The sequence below is a fragment of the Durio zibethinus genome, chromosome 21 (genome assembly GCF_047325235.1).
Source record: "Durio zibethinus cultivar Kanyao isolate XHJ-2024 chromosome 21, ASM4732523v1, whole genome shotgun sequence".
NCBI classification, from domain to species: Eukaryota; Viridiplantae; Streptophyta; class Magnoliopsida; order Malvales; family Malvaceae; genus Durio; species Durio zibethinus.
This window is the reverse complement of record NC_143182.1, coordinates 20,815,089-20,841,442: the sequence shown is the minus strand read 5'-3', so window position 1 is coordinate 20,841,442 and position 26,354 is coordinate 20,815,089. Positions and strand designations below refer to the sequence as shown.

General features: G+C 34.6%; 1 protein-coding gene across 2 annotated transcripts; it reads right to left on the bottom strand.

Annotated features, from left to right (window-relative positions):
• Positions 1–91: 91 nt before the first annotated feature.
• LOC111306587 (LEAF RUST 10 DISEASE-RESISTANCE LOCUS RECEPTOR-LIKE PROTEIN KINASE-like 2.1) lies at positions 92–26,354 on the bottom strand. Of its 2 annotated transcripts, none has more exons than XM_022904406.2 (3): positions 25,495–26,354; positions 636–2,045; positions 92–420 (listed from the first exon to the last, which is right to left on the bottom strand). In XM_022904406.2, exons 2-3 carry the CDS (start codon positions 1,396–1,398, stop codon positions 377–379), a joined length of 807 nt encoding a protein of 268 aa, XP_022760141.2. In that variant the 5' UTR covers positions 1,399–2,045; positions 25,495–26,354; the 3' UTR covers positions 92–376. The 2 variants fall into 2 exon arrangements, with proteins under 2 accessions (XP_022760141.2, XP_089606754.1); XM_089750628.1 differs by having other exon boundaries at positions 96–315.

Sequence of the window (26,354 nt, the reverse complement as noted above, 5' to 3'; positions counted from 1 at the left end):
AAGTGTTTATCTTTAATTTTTAAAATTGTCTAATCCATTAGAAAAACTTTTAATAAACCCAAATGATTTGATCCACTCCAACATTTAACTTAATTATTTAAATAATATAAATAATTTCTTTTAAATTATATATAAGTGATCTTTCTACTCAATGTAGGATACAACTAATTCTAAACTACCAACAATTTTTTCTGAGCATGGAGATCCCGCTTTGTAGCCTCCCGTAAACGGTGCTTTCTGCATCCAGCAGTGGTCAAATGTATGAGCAACAAAAAGGGGAAATATTTCATTTTGGTCTGCTGATGGAGTTTGTAACTGGAAAGAAATAAGCGACAAATGGAATTGGAGGCTGAATTGGTATCAGATTTTTGGGAGATCAGCCGGTCAAAATATTGAGAGTTAATGGAGTCATCTCATTAACTGCAGAGAGAGAGTAGGATTACAAACTCATGCTGCAAAAGCTAAATTTGATGCAACTACTATGAAACATTGAATACCAGAACGAGCCAGACCAAGAGGGTTATGACACTCCGGAAAGGGTTATCTTCTCTCAGGAGTCAAGATACTATTCACCACCAGGAAGTTTTCTAAAACATACAGCTGCACAAAATTACAGTAGAAGAGCTATAACATACCTTGTGTTGTCGGTGAACATGTGGTTTCACTAGGTTGATCACGGCAAAAACAAATGAAACTATTTGTAGTCTGATTATATCCGCAAACCCCATCAGAATCACTGCATCTTCTGCATCGATCACTATCTACTTCCCATTGCAATTCAAAACCTCCCTTCAAAGCATCATTCACAGTCAACGGGTTCCCCTCTAGAATCTGAGCCGCTCTTTCATAAATTGGAACAATCACACTTTGATGGCATACCACCGCACGAGGATCGACCAGAAGACTTGTGACAGCATATGACACATCCATAATGACACCATTTATGGTACAGTTATTTCCAAAAATAACCAACGAGGGTGGGTAGCAACCATAGAATAGGGTCAGGTTTCTGAGGTTTGAGCCAAAATCGAAGTGATTGAAGTCGATGGTGGTGTTTATTAGTTCCGTTGGGCAATAACCATTCCAGTAATCCTCTCTAGCAACCTGTAGAATTTGCTGTCGAGGGTTTACATCAAGAATTCGTAACGTGTTTTGGCCCATCGTGATCTTTGCTACTTCATCTTCGCACTTCAGCTCGAACCCTGGTGGGCCACAGTAACTTGCACGGTTCATTCCCCAGAAAGGGTAATCAAAAGCTATGCTTCCACATCTTATGGTTGTCCTGCAGTCTGAGTACCGTGGATCATCGACGCAAATAGTAGTTGGAACTCCGATCAAGGCAAAAAGAAAGAAGAAAAGAGCCAGAAGGGAAGAGATTGAAAAAGAATTTGGATACATTTTAGTTGAAGTTACACAAACGAACGGTGGAATAAGTTTATGAAGGATCAATATTGAAGCAAGACTGGTAACAGAGAAGAAAGGGTGATGAAGTCAATTCCGTTTCTCGTCTCTCATTGATGAGGCTTTTACTCAACTGTCCGATAAGGGATATTGTAAAATTCAACGATTGAGAAAGTTCTTCTGTAATCTTTATTGGTCAATGTTGAAACCATTTATTCAAGCTTGAATTGTATATATATATTATCCTTTTCTAATCTGGAAAGCTACAAAAACTTGCATCAGGTGCCTAGAATTCTAGATTGTCTATTAACATAGTGTAAAATTGGCTCTAGAGTGTAGCCATATTCTATGAATACATCTCCAGGGAAGAAGACTAAAACTTCATTAGCAGAATTAGATGGAAGTTGGAAGTTATTGCTTTGATAGCAGAATTAGATGGAACTTGGAAGTAATTGCTTTGAATACGAAACAAGTGGACCACAAAAGATCTTCTTAAAACATAGTAAGATTTTTCTAATGTAGAATTGACAAGTTATTCAAGAGGTTAAATGAAGATCAAACCAATGAAATGGAACCTGACATCTATATCAACCTACACGGACAGCTACTTGTTAGTCACAATGTCCGCAACCAATTAGGCATTCCTGCAAGTGTAAGCATAATTAAATCATTAATCATTTATATAAAAAATAAAATTTTAATATAATTTGACACTCTATTTTCTTACATTCACGGACAAAAAAATCATTAATTATAAAGAATTATAAATATATAATCATATCAATTAACATTTTAAATTATAACTCATAGATATTCTCCTTTTCATTTAATCTTATAAAGTATTCTTGATCCAAATATTAAACAATTATCACATCTACGAATCATTCATTCTCCTCTAATCCTATAAAGTATAATCAATAAAATATATATTTATATATGTATATTTGTGAATACTCTTCCTTAACCTCATATGTTGTTATCTTGCAAAACCTTATAACTTTTATTATATCTTTCTTTCATATCTAACTCTATTAAGATTCTTACTATTTATAAGCCTTACCCACCAAAAATCAATTTTTTCTTAGAATTCTTATCTTACAAATAGAGATGATAAAACAACTTGCATTTGATTAATTTTAACCCACTCCAATATGATATGAATGGCTTTTTTAGATCAAGGCTAAGGTTGGAGGCAAGTAGGGTATTTTTCTAAAAAATCAAAGTCAGGTAAGAGATGGGGTTTAGGGTACTATGCCTTATTATATAAAATTATATTTATTAAGATATTTTAATAAAATTATTATTTAATATCTTAATTTAAAATATTTGTCATAACGTCTAGATCCATAGATTTATCGTTAGACATTGACTTAAGAAGTCCCCACTAATATTTTTTATCTAGGTGCGATTGACCACCTAAGAAATCTATCTTTTTAAGGAACACCTAAATCTGAGGGTCCCTAAAAAAATAGGTTTAGGTCTACTAACCAGAATAGGGTCTAGGAGTACGATTACGTGTGAGGAAGGTTATAGCACCCTCACAACGCCCATTGAAAGATAGTACCAGCTTAATTTTGTGTTATCCAATAAGCCTTAAAAATTTACCAAGTAATTAATTATTAAAAATTATTCTCAATTGACTCTAATACTTTTAGCAAAAAATTGAAAAAATTTTCTCACCTCAAGTGTATGCAAGAAGGCTATTGTTTCACTTGCAGAGACTCTATCGTCGGATTATTTAACATTAAAGAAAATTCAAGAAACAAAAAGAAAAAGAAATAAAATGAAAAAAAATGATTCAACTTTAGATATAAATAATTTTCTCTTCAAAAACTCATTGCTTTTGTACAAGAAAAATTGATACTTTCAACTTTTTCCCAAAATATTTTTCTGAAACTTTAATTTCGAGAAAAATTGATATTTTTAACTTTTCCTCAAAAATAATTTTTAGAAAACTTATTTTCAAGGAAATTTGATACTTTCAACTTTTTCTCAAAAATAATTTTTAGAAAACTTATTTTCAAGAAAAATTGATACTTTCAACTTTTTCTCAAAAATATTTTTTTAGAAAACTTATTTTCAAGGAAAATTGATACTTTCAACTTTTACTCAAAAATATATTTTTTTGAAATTTTGTTTAAAGAAAATCAAAAAATAAAATAAAATAAAATAAAAATAAAGATAAAAATAAAAATAAAATAAAGAATACTAAACAATTCTAATCTAATCAATAAATAATAATAATAATAATAATAAATAAGAAAGAAAAAAAAAACCTCTGGAATGGCTTGGCTCGGCTGGAAAACGGCTCGACCCAAGATAAAAAAAAACGGCTCGAAGACATGGCTCGGGGATGTCGGCTCGACTTGGCTCCAGGGATAAGCTAGCACGCGGTTTAACGAATCGGGTCGCAATCGAGTCGGGTCAGCCTAAACAAAAACATACGGATCCTGGTAACGTACTAACACTAAAATGACGTCATTTTGCATGGGTATAAAAGGTAAAGAATCAGTTTTTTCTTCAAATGCGCCTTCCCCATTCTCTCTTTTCCCCTTAACTTTCTCCTCATTCTCTCTACCCGAAGAAAATAACCTAGAATTCGGTTGAATTTCCATCGAATTCTGAAAAATAATGTCGAAAACTTCAAAGTTGGCCTGAAAACTCGTCGAAAAATTCAAGGTTCACCAGAAAATTTCACCGGATTCTAAAAAATTTCCAAAAATTTTTCAAAAAAAAAACTTCAAAAATTCTATAAAATATCTCACAGATTCCTAAAGCTGTATCTAACACACCAGAACCTTTTTAGCTTCTATTTTTTCTCTGTGTATCCTTTTCGTGTATGTTCCAGCACTTATTTATAGGGATTAATCAGAAGAGTTTCTGATTAATCTCAATTCCTTATGGGATTAGGATTCATTCTTTGAATCCAATCCAAACTCTTTCAATCCTCTGATTCACAGCAGAACCTCCTTCTATAACCAAAAATTATATCTATCAAAACAGAATTCAGACCGAATAAACCAACCAAAATAATGATAATAATAATAATAATAATAATATATACATTAATCAATAAATATAAAAAAATATTGATAGATAAATAAAAATAATAATAATAATAGATAAGTATAAAAAATATACAATAATAAATAAAAAAATAATATTAATGGATAACTAATAAAAATATATATTATTAGATATAATATATATAATAAAAAAATAAAGATAATAAAAATAAAAATAAAAATAAAATGGGCCATTTTGCCCCATTTGGATCGGCCCAATTGATCCGGGCCTGGACTAAATTGGGTGTCTACAGCTGCCCTTTTTTGCACATTTTTTGTGAAACAGGAATTGTGCAAAGACGTAGACACCCATTCAAAACTCAACTGGATATTTTATTTTTTTTTTTGTTAAAATTTTGATCAAAGCTCCTCTAAGTAGAGGCTCAACGACTTTAAAAAAATAAACAAAACTTCTCTAAATAGAGGCTCCACGACCTTGAAAATAAATGGCTCCTCTAATCAGAGGCTCAATGACTTTGAAAAATAAATGGCTCCTCTAATCGGAGGCTTAACGACTTTGAAAAATAAGTTGCTCCTCTAAACAGAGGCTCAACGACTTTGGAAAGGTAAATTGCTCCTCTAAATAGAGGCTCAACGACTTTGAAAAATAATTAAAGCTCCTCTAAACAGAGGCTCAACAACTTTGGAAAGGTGAATACTCATTGACAATCATGTCCAAAGGAATTAAAGATCGTGTTTGAAGGAATTTCCGAAGATTATGCTCCAAAGGTCTTACAAATCAATCCTGATACGCGAAATATCCTATTTTAAGGATAAAAAACTTACCGACAAGCTTTTTCTCCAATTTGAAAAAGTTTTCCCATCGGTCTTTTTCATACGAAATTTGGAATACCCCTACTTTTTGAATTTATGCACTATACTTTCCAAATGCAGTATATGCTATGCGGAATGCAATGCATGTTATGCAAATGCTGACTGATTAATTTCCATTCAGTTATGGCATTCAAGTTTCTCAAACTCTTTTCTTGGGCCTTAAACTCTTTGTTCTTCAAAGACCAAGTTACGCTATTCTTCTGAGATCGAGCTAATGTAACTCTCAATCATCTCTTCCACTTAATTCTCACATTCTTTCTATAAGAAATCTCTTTCCAAATTCAATGTCCTTATCCAGAACTAAACATCTCGATTCTACCTTTATCACTCTTGACTTTTTCAATGTAATGTAAAATTTTTCATGCCATTGTTCATTTATCAATCATTATTTCAAACTCAAAAAGTAAGAATGCATTTGCACATTTCTTCCATTGTAGGGTATTAAGAAGAAAAGAATAAGAATGGTTAGGAAATAGTCAACAAAAAAGCCACACAAAGAGTAAAGTAAAATATCTTTTATTAGCAAAAATGTTGACAAACTTTGGCCAAGAAAGAATTACAAATAGGCATAGGGAAATAATGCCCAAAAATGAACAATCGGACAATCATGATAACACATTTCAAGGTTCTTCTGAAAACTCAATCATCTGATGTATTTAACAATTTAGAGCTCCTCTGAATTTACTAGCCTCCATGCCAATGAATTTTTAAATTTGATGCTGTATTCTCTTTATCTAAGCTGCCTTTTCAGGTTTTCAACTTAGATAAACCCCCTATGACTCAAACTACCCTTTTAGGGTTTTCGCCTTGAGTTTTCCGTTTTCATTCACTTTTTCTTTTTTTTTTTTTCATTTCATTTTTTCTCTTTTTTTAAGCATAATACTTTTTCACAGCATCAAAATTTATAAGATGGGGTAAATCATTTCCATCCATCTCAATCAATATCAGTGCTTCACCCGAGAAAGCCCGTTTCACCACATACGATCTTTCCTAATTCAGAGTCTATTTTTCTCTATTATTATGCTGGGTTGAGAGGATTCTTTTTAAAACCAACTCTTCTTCTTGAAAGCAATAGGGTCAAAATTTTTTGTCATGAGATCTCATCATTCTTCTTTGATATAGCTGACCATGGCACAATGCACTCAATCTCTTTTCTTCTATGAAATTTAATTATTCATAGCATTCTCGAATCCATTCAGCTTCTTCCAATTTAACTTCTTTTAGAGCCCTCAAAGATGGGATCTTCACTTCTACTGGTAGTACAGCTTCCATCCCATAAACCAAAGAAAATGAAGTTGCCCTAGTAAAGGTGCGCACTGACGTTTGATATGCATGCAATGTAAATGGTAACTTTTCATGCTAATCTTTATAAGTCTCAGTCATCTTCTCAAGAATTTTTTTGATATTTTTGTTAGCTGTTTCAACTGCCTCATTCATTTTCGGATGGTAGGGTGCTGAGTTATGATGTTTGATCTTGTATTGAGCACATATTTCTTTCATCATCTTACTATTTAGATTCTTGATATTGTTTGAAATAATTCTCTCCGAAAGCTCATATCTACAGATGATCTCTTTTTTTATGAACTTGCAAACCACAGATCGTGTTATATTTGTATATAATGCTGCCTCTACCCATTTTATGAAGTAATCTATCATCACAAAAATAAACCTATGCCCATTAGAAGCTTTTGGGGTGATAGGACTAATGACATCCATGCCCTACATTAAGAATGGCCAAAGTGGTGCCAAAACATGTAAAACAGATGACGGAGCATAAATCTTATCAGCATATATTTGACATTTATGACATTTACGAGCATAATCAATGCCATCACTCTCTATTGTTAATCAGTAGTATCATACTCTCATGATCTTTCTTACTATTATATGTCCACTGGCATATGCCCCATATATTCCATTATGCACTTCTTTAATGATTTTTCTTACTTCAGCCTTACTTACGCATCTCAGTAATACTTGATCACGACTTTTTTTGTACAAAACATCATCATCTAGGAAAAAGCTTATAGCTAATCTTTGAATGACCCTTTTATCGTTCTCTGTTGCTTGAACTGGTATTTTTGATCCTTAATATACTATAAGATATCATAATACCAGGGCTTTCCATCCTCTTCTTCTTCTACATTGGAGCAATGAGCTGGCATATCCTTAACATCTAGCTTGATAGGCTGAATGTTAGTATTTTTATTAATTCGAATCATTGTAGCCAGAGTAGCCAAGGCATCGATAATCATATTTTCTTCTCGAGGTAAATGGTCAAACTGGATATCTTCAAAATGTTTTATCAACTCTAAAATATACTTATGATATAAAACGAGTTTTGAATCTCTTGTCTCTCATTCTCCTTTCAACTGATATATAACTAGAGCTGAGTCCTCAAACACTTTTAATACTTTCATTCTTCTATCTATAGCAGCTTGTAAACCCATAACACATGCCTCATATTCAATGATGTTATTTGTACAATTAAAATTTAACCTCGCTGTTATAAGATAATATTGTTCTTTTAAAGAGATTAGAATCACCCAAATTTTATGTCCCAAGACATTAGTAGCTCCATCAAAATACATTCTCTAACACTTTTCTTCATGCTTTCCCTTCTCCAATTGGGAAATAGTCATTAGATCTTCATCAAAAAATTTCAATCTCATTCGTTCATATTCTTCAGTAGCACGATCTGCAAGAAACTCGCTATAGCACTCCCTTTTATTACCTTTTGGCTTACATATATAATATCATATTTCGAGAGCATTACTTACCATCTAGCAATTCTTCCAAATAAAAAAAATTTCTCAAAGATGTATTTAATTGGATTTAGTTTTGTTATGAGTCATGTGGTATGATAGAGCATATACTGTCAGAGTCTTTTGGCAGTCCATGCTAATGCACAATATATTTTCTCCAATGAGAAATACTTAGATTTATATTCTGTGAACTTTTTACTCAGATAGTAAATAGCTCTCTTTTTTCGACTTACTCATCTTGCTACCCTAGCACACATTCTGTTGAATTCTCACACACTGTCAAGTGAATTCTCACACACTGTTAAGTATAGAATTAAGGGTTTCCTTGAAACAGGTGGCACCAACACTGGAAGATTTGACAAGTATTACTTAATTTTATCAAAAATCACTTGGCATTCCTCATTCTATTCTTCAGGATTACTCTTGCGAAGAAGCTTAAATATGGGATCACATTTGTAGGTGAGCTAAGAGATGAATCAAGAAATGTAATTCAATCTTCCCAAAAAAATCTCGAACTTTCTTTGGTGTACTCGGAGGTGATAAATTTTGAATAGCTCATATCTTATCTGGATTGACTTCAATCCCTCTTTCACTGACCACAAAGCCTAGTAACTTCTCTAACTTTACCCCAAAGGTGCACTTGACTGGGTTTAACTTGAGCTAAAATCCTCTCAATCTCTCAAATAACTTTTTGAGGTTGGTGATATGATCTTCATCTTCATAAGATTTTACAATCATATCATCTATGTATACCTCAATCTCTTTGTGTATCATGTCATGGAAGAGCATTACCATGGTCTTTTGATATGTTACCCCAGCATTTTTTAACCAAAAAGGCATGACTTTGTAACAAAAGGTTCTCCACATAGTCACAAAAGTAGTTTTATTTATTTATTTATTTATTATTATTATTATTATTTATTAAATTAGAATTGTTTAGTATTTTTTATTTTATTTTATTTTTATTTTTTTCCTTTATTTTTATTTTATTTTTTTGTTATTATTTTCTTTAAATAAATTTCAAAAAAATATTTTTAAGGAAAAGTTGAAAGTATCAATTTTCTTTGAAAATAATTTTTCTAAAAAATATTTTTGAGGAAAAGTTGAAAATATTAATTTTCCTTGAGAAAAAGTTGAAAGTATCAATTTTCCTTGAAAATAAGTTTTCTAAAAAATATTTTTGAGAAAAAGTTGAAAGTATCAAATTTCCTTGAAAATAAGTTTTTTTTTTTAAAAAATATTTTCGAGGAAAAGTTGAAAGTATTAATTTTATTCGAAATTAAAGTTTCTAAAAAATATTTTGGGAAAAAGTTGAAAGTATCAATTTTTCTTGTACAAAAGCAATGAATTTTTAAAGAGAAAAGAGTTTATATCTAAAGCAATCATTTTTTTTCTTTTTTATTTTCTTGAATTTTCTTTAATGTTAAATAATCTAACGATGGAGCCTCTACAAGTGAAACAATAGTTTTCTTTCATACACTTGAGGTGAGAGAATTTTTTCAATTTTCTGCTAAAAGTATTAGAGTCAATTGAAAATAATTTCTAATAATTAATTACTTGATAAATTTTTAAAGCTTATTGGATAACATAAAATTAAGCTGGTATCATCTTTCGATGGGCGTTATGAGGGTGCTATCACCTTCCTCACACATAACCGAACTCTCGAACCCTGTTCTGGTTAGTAAACCTGAACCTATTCTTTTAGGGACCCTTAAACTTAGGTGTTCCCTGAAAGGATAGATTCCTTAGGTGGTCAATCGTACCTAGATAAAAAAGATTGGTGGCGACTCCTTCAAGTCAATATTTAGCGATAGATCATCAGATCTAGACGTTATAACAGCTTGACGACTCCGCTAGGGACGTTTGAGAGTTAGGCCAGCAAATAAATTTGTGTTATCCAAAAGCCTAATAAAATTGAACCTTTTTGTATATATATTTTATTATTCATTCATGTTTATTTACTTTATTAATTATGTCATTCATATGCATATGCATAACATGAGCTCTATACCCAAGCTCCATCCCTCTAAGAGAAAGTAAAGTACTTATTACTTTCGTGAGGTTTAATGCCTCCACAGTGGCTAGCGAAATACTCCCACTCAAATTGAATATTTTTCGCTTGTAGCTTGTAATGGGTGAGGATTATGGTGCCTGACTAGTCTGTGATGGACAAGGATGTAAGAAGCAATTTGGAAACCTTTAGACTTTAACCTCAAACCAAATATAGTGAACCTTAAGAGTGCCTAACTTATAGACAGAGCCATCATTTTTCCTTTTTAGAATTAACCAAAAGCATAGGGTTCATTCCTCTTATTCTGTGTGATGTTTTAATTTACTTAGTTATTTATTTATTCTTTTTTTTCTGGGTATACTAACCTTTTCTCTTATTCTTTTGCATTGGTTCATGCTCATATCATAAAGTTGCATAAAAAACATTTGCTTGAAAGACGATCTTCAACAAAAATTTTTTATAGACTCCACAGAACGACTAATTTGTTCTTCATTTGTATTAACACCTTGTGAGTCACCCAACGAAGTAAGGGTCCAGTAAAAAAAGATTCAACTGAAGATGGGGGATTGTTTACCAATTGGATATGATTCTACCTTGTTTCAAGAAACATATATCCTCCTCAAACAAAATAATCTAGAAGATTTGGTTGATATATGAAAGAAGATGAGTCCGTCAAGATAAGAGCAGTTTTGCCAGAGACACGGGCATATAGCACACCTTCTAGCAGTAGTTATCGACGATCAACTAATCAGAGCTGCAGCACAATTTTGGGATCCTCTATACAAGTGTTTCATCTTCAATGAAGTTGATATGACACCAACCATCGAAGAATATTTGACTTTGTTGGGTTTGCACCTCAAGGCTCCCGATAAGATATATGTCAAAAAACACAAGTCAGAATTTCGTAAGGGTTTAGCTCAACTCATGGGCATAGACAAAGAAGTTATGGATTCTGATACAAAGAAGAAACAAGAACAGGTTTGCCTACTGTGAAAGTTCTTTCATGAGTTTCTATTGTAACATGCCAACGAAGAACGAGGGTTAGATGTATTTGCCTTAGCTATATACGAAATAGTGATCTTCCCAAAGGTTTTGAGTTATATTGAGATAGCGATGGTTAACTTCTTCGAGAGTGTGATCAATGGCTATAACCCTTCAATGGTAATATTAGCAGAGACTATCAGATCTTTGAGTTACTATCGTCAGAATAGAGGACGCTTTATAAGCTGCATGTAGTTATTATACTTATGGATAAAAAGTCATTTCGAATGGGGAAAATGTGCTTTCTCGAAGCTTTATGTCCATAATCGAGCTTCGATCAAGGAATTCTATGAAAGTGGGTGATCAGAATAAAAGTCTAAAAGGGAATGGATAACTTTCCTACAAAAATTGACCAATGCTAAAGTAAGATGGTTGGCCCCGTGGATGAATCATGAACCTATGTTGTATCAGTGTAGGAATAATACAGTGGTCCCACTTTTGGGTTTATGGAGAGCAACAAATTATGCATCACTCCTAGTGAGAAGGCAGTTTGAGGCAGAACAGTTCATTCCTATGACGCATAGGCTTCATCAGTTAAATTTTTCTTACAGTGAGCCAAAAGCATTTCAGAAGATGAATGAGATGATTAAAGCATGGAAAAATCCCCGAAAAGTGAGTCCTGGATCGTTTACTGATAAAGTCACTCCAGGGTATTTGGTTTGGAAAGCAAAATGAAGATAAAAAATGGTATTCACTTATGAAAGCTTTCAACTACCAACAGGAGGAAAGCTTGAAGAGACACAATCAGAATTAGAGCTTGCGACAAAAGAATTTGAGTATGAAAAAGGGTAAGTTAAAGTAAGAAATCCAGAAGCTTCGAGAAGAAAAAGTCCAGTGAAAAGATAGAGTTGAAAGTCATTAAGCTAGAGTTCACAAGGTTGCTAGAGAGCGTGATACATCTATTGAAGATTTAGCAGAGCTACACCAAGAACATAAAAGGTTATGTGTGAGAGAAAGGGCCAAAGAGATAACCATTGTTAAGCTGATTGAAGAGAATGCAAGATTGAAGTAAGAGTATGCTAAACTAAAAGAAGAAAGTACCCAAGTACAAACAAAGAATAACATGTTAAATAGCTATCTAAGTAGGCTGAGACAAAAGTTGAATGAACAAGAAGATCATATTGCTACATTAGTTAGAAAGCATAGAGAGTTATCATACCAAGTTTGATGTGATAAAAGAGAGAACTTAGGAAGATAGAAATACATTAAACACCTAACGATCCAAATTTGTAAAGGGGTATGCAAGGCAAGAGAGATGGTGGAAGAGGCAGAAGCATTGAAATAAGTGGTGACCTTAATAAGAGAGCATGGGCAGCGTCTGTTAAACTTCATCGAAGAAGCCAAGGCCCAGTATGAACAGATTAAGCAATTTTATGGTTATAACTCTAGGATGATAAATTCAATGTAAATAAAATTTTTTTGGAATAAATGAAATCTTTTAGTTAAATACCGTCTTAAGGTAAATATTTTTTGCATACATGCATTTTTCATTCATTACATTCTCACTCATTACACTTAACAAAGTAACCATGAGATAGTCATATAAATTTGCTAATTTTAAGATATAGTATTCAAGGTTCAAAGATAGCTCCATTTAGCGAGAACCCTATCCATCGATATAACACAAGAGCCAAAGCCAGACAAATGGAGCAGAAAAATTCTCATAGATTTAAAAAATTGGAGAAAGCACAGGAGAAGATTGAGAATGAGTTGAGCAAGATTCTAGATGCTCTCAATAAACTGAACAAGGGAAAAAGAATAGAAAAAAATACAAGGTAACAAGTCCCCCAATTACAAGAAGTGGTCGACCCATTGTATCTTCCAGGTTTTGGTCCACCTCAAGTCCAGTCGACACAAGAGATTCCATCACAACACTTCGCATATCCTGCATATCCTGAAATGCCATCAACCTCAAATCTAAGGTATTACCATAGCTATGTAAATCCTATCTTTATTAAAAAGGTAGTAGAACTGATTCCTGATCTAGATGACTTGAAAAATAAAGAGAAAGAAAAAGTAAAAGCGACGGAGTCTCAGGAAGATCCAAAGATTAGTATGCTTGAACGAAGGTTACGGGCCGTAAAAGGGATTAGATTTTATGGTTCTATTGATGCTGTTGGGCTATGCTTAGTCCCGGATATAGTCATTCTACCAAAGTTCAAAGTACCAAAATTTAAGAAATATGATGGTACGAAATGCCCCAAAACTCATATCACCATGTATTACCGGAAGATGGTAGCCCATACCCATAATGAAAAATTATTGATGCATGCTTTTCAAGATAGCCTTACAGGCTCTGCTGCCAAGTAGTATGTCCAGCTGGACAGAACCCACATTCGCTCTTGGAGCGATATGGTCATGACTTTATCAGTCAATATCAACATATTATCGATCTAGCTATTGATCGTTTATTTTTACAGAACCTGGAGAAAAAGACAACTGAGTCTTTTAAAGAATATACCTAGAGATGGAGAGATGTAGCTTCTCAGGTACAACCTCCTCTGACTGAGAAAGAGACTACAGTGCTGTTTGTTAGTATTTTGAAACCTCCTTATTAAAAAGATTATAAGGAACACAATCAAAAATTTCGTTGATATGATAATTTCGAGAGAAATTATCGAGAGTGCCATCAAGAATGACAAGTTGGAAGGAGGTGAAGCATCTAACAAAAAAGTCTTAAAGAAAAAAGAGACTGAAGCTTAAGCTGTGAGCTTTGATAGACAGTAATTTGGGGGTTATCAATCCTACTCACCATAAGGATACCTTTCATATTACCCTACTGTAAATAACACTTCCCCTTACCCATACCAACTATTTATATAGTCATCTTACCCCCAAACATATCAACCTCCTCTTAAGCCTCAAAATACCACATATAGTCTTAACACTCAGCTTACCTCAAGACCCCAAACTCGTTCAGCTAGCCCAATGGATGGTTCACGGAAGCAACGAACTATTCATGAAAAACCTGTATTTAACCCAATCCCAATGACCTATACAAAATTATATCGTGAGCTTTATAACAGTCATCTGATTGCTCCTAGTAAATTAAAGCCCCTCAAGCCATCTTACCCTAAGTGGTATGATCCTACAGCCCATTGTGACTATCACTATAGGATTGCTGATCACTCCACTGAAAATTACACCATCTTGAAACACAAAGTGCAACGATTGATCAAGGATGGAATGATTAGCTTTGATACAGGAGAGGTGACTACACCAAATGTTAGTGGCAATCCTTTACCTAATCATAATATGAATGTTTTGAGTGAAGAATAAGAGTGCCATTTGAAGAAAGAAGTGGCAGACATTAAGACACCTCTCAGTCAACTATTTGATGTTTTATGAAAAATTGATATGGTAGAACCAGTGAGTCCACAGAGCTATCATGAAGTATATATAGCGGGCACTAGTTATAAATATCATAGTGGGGCAATGGATCACTCTATCGAAACTTGTGAGTAGTTTCACCAAGAGGTGTAAAAACTCTTGAATTCATACCAGATGGAGGTTTACGAAAAAAAAGAAGACTTAGAAAGTGTCCATGACTGATAAGCCTACAAAGCTATTTCTAAAGCCGATAACAATTCATTGTGGGAACAAGCTAAAGTCAATCATAGACAAATTCATTATCAGGCCAATAACTTTTAAAGTTTTGATCCCCTTCTCATATAAGGATGATAAAGTTGTACCTTAAAAATATAGTCGCGATACAGTAGTTTAGGGGCAAGAAAGGGATGTCTCTAAGCTGACGTATCTAATATAACTGGTGTAGGAGGCATTACTCAAAGTGGAAGGTGTTACACTCTAGAAATATTAGAGAAGGCTAGAAAAGAGAAAGCCAAAGAAAGAGAAAGATGAAATAACCCTGAAGTAGAACTCGAGAAAGATCACCCGAAGCCAGTGTTAGAAAAAGAGGCTTGTGAATTCTTAAAGTTGGTAAAACATAATGAGTATTCAGTTGTTGAATAGTTGAACAAAATGCCAGCACGAATCTTATTACTATCACTGCTGTTAAACTCAAAGCCACACCAAAATGTCCTGCTGAAAGTATTGAACCAGGCATATGTGGAACATAATGTATTTGTTGAATATGTGAACCACCTGGCTGAAAATTTAGTCATGTCGAATTACATTTCATTTAGCGATGATGAAATTTCCTCGAAAGAAAGGAGAAACGCCAAAGCTTTGCATAACATGATCAAGTGCAAAAGCCATATCATAGCCAAAGTCCTTATTGATAATGGCTCCGCTATCAACGTCATGCCTATATCAATTTTGGCAAGGTTACCCATTGACTACTTTCATATGAAAGATAGTCAGATGATCGTGAAAGTTTTTTATGGTACCAGAAGAGAAGTCCTGGGGGATATCGAGATGTCCTTGCAAATTGGGTCGTGCACTTTAAATGTTAAGTTTCAAGTGATGGATATCTCTCCATCCTACAGTTACCTATTGAGAAAGTCATGGATTCACATGGCAGGAGCTATGCCCTCTATCTTGCACCAAAAGATCAAGTTTAATGTAAAAGGTCAATTGGTAGTGGTAGTTGGGAAGGAAGACATATTAGTGACCTAATCGTTGAATGTTCCGTATGTAGAGGTTACCAAAGAAGTAGTAAAATGCTCTTATCGATCTTTTGAGCTAGTTAATTTTATAGGTGAAGGACTTAAAAATTAGCCTTTTTCAAGGATAGTGATGAGCCAAGTCATCAATAAGGGCTGGTATCTAGGATTAGGATTGGGTAAAAACTTACAGGGAATAAAGGAACCTCCGATAGTGGTAGACAATAATGAAAATGTTAGGCCTAGGCTATGAAGTAGCAGAATGAGAGATCAAGAGAAGGCCAGTAGAAAAAATAACAAGACTAATGGTTATCCCACACCTGTACAAGACTTTCAGACTTGAAGGATTCATGTATCTAGATACAGAAAAAAGTGTGAAAAGAACTTTTGCCCAATTAACCATTAATGCTATTGAAGATGAAGTGGGGCTTAATCAAGAGGGGTGGGTCTGCCTTTGTCTGCCAGATTATGATCTGAACAATTGGAGTGCCATTGAAGTGCATGTGACTTTTGAAACTAATACAATGTAATTGTAACATCCCAATAGCTATTGCCCAAGGCATTGGAGTGATCTTTCTTGTTTGGGCCATTTATTTTTTATTTTAATAAAGATTAGGAAGGATGTATTTTCATTCATTTCTTCTTGTATCTTCACTATTGCCATTTTTTCAAACACATCTTGTCAACATATCCCATTTCATCTAATTTTAGGTCCTTAAATGAACATGAAGATAATAATGATAACAATCAAGAGGTTAGTATTGAGAATTCAATTAACACTGATGACCTTGACAATGAAAAAAATTTGAAAGAATATGTTATGCCTCCAGACTTAATGAGATTGATTGAACAAGAAAATAAGCTAATTGAGCCTCATCAGGAGATAGTTGCTTAGTGAATCTGGAAGATGAAAAGAATAAGAAAGATGTCAGAATTGGCACTTCACTTTCATCATGAGATAGGCAATATTTAGCAAATTTACTTTGAGAATTCATAGATGTATTTGCTTGATCTTACCAGGATATACCAAGACTGAGCACGGAGATAATAGAGCACAGATTACCCCTAAAGCCAGAATGTAAGTCAGTCCAACAGAAACTGAGACGAATGAAGCTTGAAATGCTACTAAAGATCAAAGAAAAGGTGAAAAAATAGTTTGATGTCGGTTTTCTAAAAATGGCTAAGTATCCAGAATGTGTAGCCAATATAGTACCAGTTTCTAAGAAAGATGAAAAGGTATGAATGTATGTAGACTATCGTGATTTGAATAGGGCTAGTCCAAAAGATAACTTTCTTTTATCACATATCGACACACTGGTAGATAACACGGCTAAACATTCAATTTTCTCCTTTATGGATGGGTTCTTAGGGTATAATTAGATAAAAATGGCTGTAGATGATATGGAAAAAACCACTTTCGTGGCCTTGTGGGGAACTTTTTGTTACAAAGTCATGCCTTTTGGGTTAAAAAATTTTGGGCCAACATATCAAAGGGTTATGGTAACACTTTTCCATGACATGATGCACAAAAAGATTGAGGTGTATGTAGACAATATGATTGCAAAATCTTGTGAGAATAAAGATCATGTCACCAGCCTCAAAAAGTTATTTAAGAGATTAAAAAAGTTTCAGCTCAAGTTAAACCCAGTCAAGTGCACATTTGAGGTAAGGTCAGGAAGTTACCAGGCTTTGTGGTCAGTGAAAGAGAAATTGAAGTCGATCCAAACAAGATACGGGCCATTCAAAATTTGTCACCTCCAAGTACACCAAAAGAAGTTTGAAGTTTTCAGGAAAGATTGAATTACGTTTCTCGATTTATCTCTCAGCTTACCTATAAATGTGATACCGTATTTAAGCTTCTCCACAAGAATAATCCTAGAAAATGGAATGAAGAATGTTAAGTGGCTTTTGATAAAATTAAGCAATACTTGTCAAACCCTCTAGTGTTGGTGCCACTTGTTCCAGGGAAACCTTTAATTTTATACTTGACAGTGTGTGAAAATTCAATGAGATGTGTGCTAAGGCAACAATATGAGTCTAGCCGAAAAAAGAGATCTATTTACTATCTGAGTAAAAAGTTCACAGAATATGAATCTAAATATTTCTCATTGGAGAAAATGTGTTGTGCATTAGTGTGGACTGCTAAAAAACTCAGATAGTATATGCTCTATCATACCACATGACTCATAGCAAAACTGGATCCAATTAAATATATCTTCGAGAAGCCTTCTTTGTTTGAAAGAATTGCTAGATGATAAGTAATGCTCTCGAAATATGATATTATATATGTAAGCCAAAAGGCAATAAAAAGAGGTGTTATAGCAAAATTTCTTGCAGATTGTGCTACTGAAGAATATGAACCAATGAGGTTGAAATTCCTTGATGAAGATCTAATGACTATTTCTCAACTGGAGAAAGGGAAGCATGAAAAAAAAATTGGAGAATGTATTTTAATGGAGCTGCCAATGCCTTGGGACATGAAATTGGAGTAATTTTAATCTTTCCAAAAGAACAATACTGCCCTGTAACAGCAAGGTTAAATTTTAATTGCACAAATAACATCGTTGAATATGAAGCATATGTCATGGGCTTACAAGCTGCTATAGATAGAAAAGTGAAAGCATAAATAATGTTTGGGGACTCAGCTCTAGTTATATATCAGTTGAAAGGGGAATGGGAGATGAGAGATTCAAAACTCGTTCCACATCATAAGTATATTCGAGAGTTGATAAAACAATTTAAAGATATCCAGTTTGACCATTTACCTTGAAAAGAGAATCTGATTATCGATGCATTGGCTACTCTGACTGTAATGATTCAAATTAATGACAATACTGACATTCAGCCCATTAGGCTAGATGTTAAGGATATGCCAGCTCATTGCTCCAATGTAAAAGAGAAAAAAGATGAGAAGCCCTGGTATTATGATATCTTACAGTATATTAAAGATCAACAATACCCAGTTCAAGCAATAAAAAATGATAAAAAGGTCATCCGAAGATTGACTATGAGCTTTTTCCTGGATAGGGGTGTTCTGTACAAAAAAAGTCGTGATCAAGTATTACTAAGATGCGTAAGTAAGGCTGAAGCAAGAAAAATTATTGAAAAAGTGCATGATGAACTATGTGAGGCACATGCTAGTGGACATATGATGGTAAGACAGATCATGAAAGCATGATACTATTGGTTGACAATGAAGAGTGATTGCATTGACTATGCTCGTAAATACCATAAATACCAGATATATGTTGATAAGATCCATGCTCTGCTATCTGCTTTACATGTTATGGCACCACCTTGGTCATTCTCAATGTGAGGCATGGATGTCATTGGTCATATCACCCCAAAGGCTTCTAATAGGCATAGATTTATTTTTATGATGATAGATTACTTCACAAAATGGATGAAGGTAGCATCATATGCAAATGTAATCGATCTGTGGTTTGTAAGTTCATAAAGAGATAGATCATCTGTAGATATGAATTTTCAGAGAGAATTATTTCAGACAATGCCAAGAATCTAAATGGTAAGATGATGCAAGAAATATGTGCTCAATACAAGATCAAGCCTCATAACTCGACACCATACCTCTGAAAATGAATGGGGCAGTTGAGACAGTCAACAAGAACATAAAAAAATTCTTGAGAAGATGACTGAGACTTATAAAGATTGACATGAGAAGTTACCATTTGCACTACATGCATATCGAACATCAGTGTGCACCTCTACTTGGGCAACCTCATTTTTTTTGATTTATAGGTTGGAAGCTGTATTACCAATGAAAGTAAAAATCTCATCTTTGAAGGTTCTAAAAGAAGTTAGATTAGAAGAAACTGAATGGATTCGAGAATGCTATGAATAGTTAAATTTTATAAAAGAAAAGAGATTGACTGCACTGTGCCATAGTCAGTTATATCAAAGAAGAATGATGAGGGCTCATGACAAAAAGATTTGACCCCGTTGCTTTCGAGAAAGAGAGTTAATCTTGAAGAGAATCCTCTCAATCCAACATAATAATAAAGAAAAATGGACTCCGAATTAGGAAGGCCCGTATGTAGTGAAACAAGCTTTCTCGAGTAGAGTACTGATACTGACTAATATGAATGAAAATGATTTACCCCTTCCTATAAATTCTGATGCTGTAAAAAAATACTATGCTTAAAAAAAATGAAATGAAAAAAATGAAAAAGAAAAAAAAGAAAAAAAAAGTTAATGAAAAAGGAGGACTCAAGGCGAAAACCCTAAAAGGGCAGTTTGAGTCATAGGGGGTTTATCTAAGTTGAAAACCTAAAAAAATAGCTTAAATAAGGAGAATACAGCATCAAATTTGAAAATCCATTGGCATAGAGGCTAGCAAATTCGGAGGAGCTCTAAGTTGTTAAGTACATCAGATGATTGAGTTTTTAAAAAACCTTCAAATGTGTTATCATGATTGTCCGATTATTCATTTTTGGGCTTTATCCCCCATACTTATCCTTGTAATTCTTCCTTGGTCAAAGTTTACCAACATTTTGCTAATAAAAGACATTCTATTTCACTCTTTGTGTGCCTCTTCTGTTGACTGCTTCCTAACTATTTTTATTCTTTTCTTTTTAATACCCTACAATGGAAGAAATGTGCAAATGCATTCTTACTTTTTAATATTGAAATAATGATTGATAAATGAATAATGGCATGAAAGATTTTTACATTACATTGAAAAAGTCAAGAGTGATAAAGGTAGAATTGAGATGTTCAGTTCCTTATAAGGACATTGAATTTGGAAAGAGATTTCTTATAGAAAAAATATAAGAATTGAGCGAAAGAGATGATTGAGAGCTACACTGGCTTGATCTTAGAAGAGTAACATAATTTGGTCTTTGAAGAATCAAGGGTTCGAGGCCTAAGAAAGGAGCTTGAGAAACTTGAGTACCACAATTGAATAGGAATTAATTAGCCAACATTTGCATAGCATGCATTGAATTTCACATGCATTGCATAGCATATACTACATTCAAGAAAATATAGTGCATAAATTCAAGAAGCAGGGGTATTCCAACATCCCACATAGAGAAGACAAATGTGAAGACATTTTCAAATTTGAGAAAAAGCTTGTCAGGTAAGTTTCTAATCCTTGAAATAAGATGTCTCTCGGTATCAAGGTTGATTTGTAAGACCTTTGGGCATAATCTCTTGAAATTTCTTCAAACACGATTTTCAACTCCTTTGGACATGATTGTCAAGGAGCAATTTATTTTTCAAAGTTGTGATGCCTCTGATTAGAGGAGCAATCTATTCTTCAAAGTTGTGATGCCTCTGTTTAGAGGAGCAGTTTATTTTCAAAAGTTTGTTGAGCCTCTGATTAGAGGAGCTTTATTTATTTTTCAAAGTCGTAGAGCCTCTGATTAGAGGAGCAATTTACTTCCCAAAAGTCGTTAAGCCTCTGATTAGAAGAGCTTTGTTTATTTATTTTCAAAGTCGTTAAGCCTCTAATTAGAGGAGCTTTGTTTATGTTTTTCAAAGTCATTGAGCCTTTGCTTAAAGGAACTTTGATCAAAATTTTAACGGAAAAAAGCAAAAAAAAAAAAGAAAAGGGTCAAGTGGAGTCTTGAATGGGTGTCTACGTCTTTGCGCAATTTTTGTTTCACAGAAAATGTGCAAAGGGGGCTATTGTACACACTCAATTTAGTCCAAGCCCAGATCAATTGGGCCTGATCCAAATGAGTAAGCCCATTTTAGTTTGTTTTATTTTATTTTTATTCTGTATTTTGTATTTTGTATTTTATTTATTTATTTATTATTACTATTTATTAATATATATTTTTTATTATTACTTATCTCTTTATATATCTATTATTATTATTATTTATCTATTAACATTTTTTTTTACCTAATTATTTTCTTTTAATTATCCATTAACATTTTTTTATTTGATTTGATTTTCTTTTTCTTCTTATTCGACTGGGATTGGGATGGAAATTTGGAATTCTACCATGGATTTGGGATTCAATCAGAGTCCATATTGGATTCAAGGATTAAATCCCAATTCAATGAGGAGTTGAGATTGATCAGAAACTATTCTGATCAATTCCTATAAATAGATCCACGAATCACAAAGACTAGAACAAAGAAATGCAGACACTGACTGAGAAAAAAAGTGAAAAGAGAAAGGAAAAGGCGTTCAGAAGGGTGAGAAGCAATTTCAAGAAATTTTTAAAATTTTGGCGAATTTTTTTCTGAAAATTTTTGAAAAATTTTCAGATTTCGGTTGAATTTTTCGATGACTTTTTCAACATCAATTGAATTTTTCGTCTAGCTACCCAGTTTTCAGCAACTATTTCTAGAAATCGATCAACTTTTCGACGAACTTTCGACGAAAAACCTAGATTCTGGTGATATTTTCCAGAATCTGACAAGATTTAACCGGAGTTCTTCGTCTGTTTAGAGAGAGGGGATAGAAAAGGAAGGGAAGAGAGAGAGAGGGAAAGATCGATCTGCTGAAAAATAGATGAATTAGCCTTTTATACCCGTTAAAAATGATGTCATTTTGGCGTTACTGTTCCTAAAAGATTTACGCGTTTTGAAATCGGACAACCCGACTCAAGCATCAACCCGCTTTTGACCCGCATGCAACCCGAGCGCAAGCCGTTTCCCGAGCCGAGTCGCATACTCCCGAACCGTGTCTCCGAGCCATTTTTTTTCTTCAAGCCGAGCCGAGCCGCTAAACCGAGCCGTTCCCAGGTTTTTATTTATTTATTTATTTATTTATTTATTTATTATTTTTATTATTATTATTTATTAGATTAGAATTGTTTAGTTTTTTTATTTTATTTTATTTTTTCCTTTATTTTTTTTCTTTATTTTTATTTTTTTTGTTATTATTTTCTTTAAATAAATTTCAAAAAAATATTTTTAAGGAAAAGTTGAAAGTATCAATTTTTCTTGAAAATAAGTTTTCTAAAAAATACTTTTGAGGAAAAGTTAAAAGTATCAATTTTTCTTGAAAATAATTTTTCTAAAAAATATTTTTGAGGAAAAATTAAAAGTATCAATTTTTCTTAAAAATAAGTTTTCTAAAAAATATTTTTGAGGAAAAGTTGAAAGTATTAATTTTCTTCGAAATTAAAGTTTCTAAAAAATATTTTGGGAAAAAGTTGAAAGTATCAATTTTTCTTGTACAAAACCAATGAATTTTTGAAGAGAAAAGAGTTTATATCTAAAGCAATCATTTTTTTTCTTTTTTTTTTATTTTCTTGAATTTTTTTTAATGCTAAATAATCTGACGATGGAGCATCTGCAAGTGAAACAATAATTTTCTTGTATACTCTTAAGGTGAGAGAATTTTTTTAATTTTCTGCTAAAAGTAGTCAATTGAGAATAATTTTCAATAATTAATTACTTCGTAAATTTTTAAGGCTTATTGGATAACACAAAATTAAGCTGGTACCATTTTTTGATGAGCGTTGTGAGGGTGCTATTGTCACGGGTCGAGACTTAAGCTCCGAACCCGCGCGGCTCCGGGATCCGGGCATTCACCCTTCCGGCGTCCCAGATCAGCCTTCCTGCCACGGTTCACACCCTTGTGAGGTATTGTCCGCTCTGGCCCCCCTGGCCTCACGGTTTTGTCCTACAAAAGACGCCTCACAAGGCGGAAGTGGTGTGAACCCTTATATACCCCAGTGACCCTCCTATTATGTTCGATGTGGGATTCAGGACTCATCCTTAGGTTCATGACATTCTCCCGCACCCAACCTCGTGACGCCCTCGTCACGGAGGCTATCCACCCTGCCTGCCTCCCTTGAGGTGCTTGGCGTGGATCGAACGGTTTAGGGCTGGCTCTGATACCACTTGTCACGGGTCGAGACTTAAGCTCCGAATCCGCGCGGCTCCGGGACCCGGGCATTCACCCTTCCGACGTCCCGAATCAACCTGACCGCCACGGTTCACACCCTTGTGAGGTATTGTCCGCTCTGGCCCCCCTGGCCTCACGGTTTTGTCCTACAAAAGGCGCCTCACAAGGCGGAGATGGTGTGAACCCTTTTATACCCCAGTGACCCTCCTATTATGTTCGATGTGGGATTCAGGACTCCCCCTTAGGTCCGTGACATTCTCCCGCACCCAACCTCGTGACACCCTCGTCTCGGAGGCTGGCCACCCTGCCTACCTCCCTCGAGGTGCTTGGCATGGATCGAACGGTTTAGGGCTGGCTCTGATACCACTTGTCACGGGTCGAGACTTAAGCTCCGAACCCGCGCGGCTCCGGGACCCGGGCATTCACCCTTCCGGCATCCCAGATCAGCCTTCCTGCCACGGTTCACACCCTTGTGAGGTATTATCCGCTCTGGCCCCCTTGGCCTCACGGTTTTGTCCTACAAAAGGCGTCTCACAAGGCGGAAGTGGTGTGAACCCTTATATACCCCAGTGACCCTCCTATTATGTTCGATGTGGGATTCAGGACTCATCCTTAGGTTCGTGACACTATCACTTTCCTCACACATAACCGAACTTTCGAACCTTGTTCTAGTTAGTAGACCTGAACCTATTCTTTTAGGGACCCTTAAACTTAGGTGTTCCTAAAAGGATAGATTCCCTAGGTGATCAATCGTACCTAGATAAAAAAGATTTATGATGTACGACTCTTTCAAGTCAATGTTTAGCAATAGATCCCCAGATCTAGACGTTATGATAGGTTTTAATCATGATAATCAAGTTGCTGGTCTTTGACGAAGTGAAGGGTGAAATTTTTCAAAAGGAAGCTTCAATTGGCAGCATTAAGCACCGGTCAATGGAATTTTAGGTAGCCTAGAAATAATATAGAGTAAATGTAAGTAACCTAGTCTAATTTATAGCGGTGAAGTATATATTCTTGAGTTGCTTGTGGGAAATCTATAATTCTATATATTCTAGCTCTCTCACGACTATGAAGGTATAAATTCAGTTCGACTTTCTTAAAAAGTAAAAGAAACCAGCAACAGAGAAATATCTACTGATTTTATAATTGAATAAATCAATATCTAGATAGAGTAAATAGTTTTCTTGGGCTTAAAATTACCAAGATCAACAAGATAAGACCAATCTTCTAAAATTTTGTTGCTTATACAATAGTGAGAGTTAATGGAGTGTTCTCATTAACTGCATAGAGAGAGTAGGATTGCAAACTCGTGCTGCAAAGGTTAAATTTTGGAAAAACAACCAGCATAACAAAATTACGGCAGAAGGGCTATAACATGCCTTGTGTCGGTGAAGAACATGTGGTTTCACTAGGTCGATCACGGCGAAAGGAAATGAAACTATTTGTAGTCTGATTATATCCGCAAACCCCATCATAATCTCGGCATCCTCTGCATTGATCAGTATCTCCTTCCCATTGCAATTCAAAACCACCCTTCAAAGCATCATTCACAGTCGATTGGTTCAACCCTAGATTCTGAGCCGCTGCCTCCGAAATTGGAACTACTGGTGAAGAAATGAATTAAAATCCATCCCAATTCCCCAGTAAGTTCCAGTCGGGAACGAGTCAATACTTGAAACAGGAGGAAGGTTTGCCCTTTTTTCCTATCATGGCAGGCTAATGGACAATTTAATATTACTAAAGTCCAAACGATACCTATCATCCCTGCTTGATGAATATAGAATCGGAACAAAAACTAAATCGACCAAAAAACTTAATTATTTGGTCGAATGAAAGAAGATCGATATCCTAATCAAATTTGTTTTCCAATTTCTGTCTTGGAATGAGACTAAAATGCTTGTGAACGACTCTTTCAAATAACATCCTATGACTTAAAAGTAAGAGATTTTAACAGGCATAGCGTATAAGAAGGAAGATGTACCTGGGGAGCTTGAGGAACAAACGGCAAGATAGGATCCGTTTGAGCAGTAACATAAAAATCCCCCCAAGGTGAGGTTGTACCCACACTGCCCACCAGAGTTCAGACACCGGTTACAGAAAGTATCGTTTGCAGACCAGTGAAGCTCAAAACCAGCTGTAAGCGCTTCTAGCAGAGTATCCGAATTTCGATTTGCCTCCAACAACTGAACTTGTGAATTCAGGACAGGAATAATGACACTGTTGTTGCAAGATCATAAGGATGTGCTTACTACAGTAGCAACGCTCCCCAAGGACGTTTGTGTGATATTCCTTGTAACATAATAACCTATGACATCTGTTGAGGTTATTGTGCAGTTAAATTGACTTGAAATCCACTGAAGATCTTGTAGACCTGGAACTGTAAGGGGATGACAACCATAATACAGCCTTATATCCAGAGTATCGTTGTTGATTTCAAAGGGGCTGTTAGTGAAAGTGGAGTTGATGAGAGAAGTTGGACAAATACTGCCAGAATAATCAGCTCTAGCTACTTCAAGGACTCGAGAATTATATATGTACCGGACTTGGTAAGTAGCTGAATTGATTGTAATCTCTGGAGTATTTTGATTGCAATCCAGCCTGAAGCCAGGGTAGCCACAACTTTCTGGCCGATCCAAACCAATATTCTGAATGTCTCCACAAGAGAATCGTGCACCGCAGCTCGAAATATTCCCATCATTGCAAACACAGGCTGTGCGGTAAGAATCAGGATCAAACTTATGATCATGAAGAACCAAAACTTGGATGGCAACAAAGGGGGATGCATTTTCGGAGAAAGTGGGGTCAAGAGACGACTTGGTAGAGAACAAGAAATACTTAGGT

Bases quoted from the DNA above. Each gene is read 5' to 3' on its own strand.
- LOC111306587 (XM_022904406.2), bottom strand. From the start codon at position 1,398: ATGTATCCAAATTCTTTTTCAATCTCTTCCCTTCTGGCTCTTTTCTTC. The intron at 421-635 runs GTATGTTATAGC...CTCTCTCTGCAG, and splicing joins ATGTTCACCGACAACACAAG to TTAATGAGATGACTCCATTA.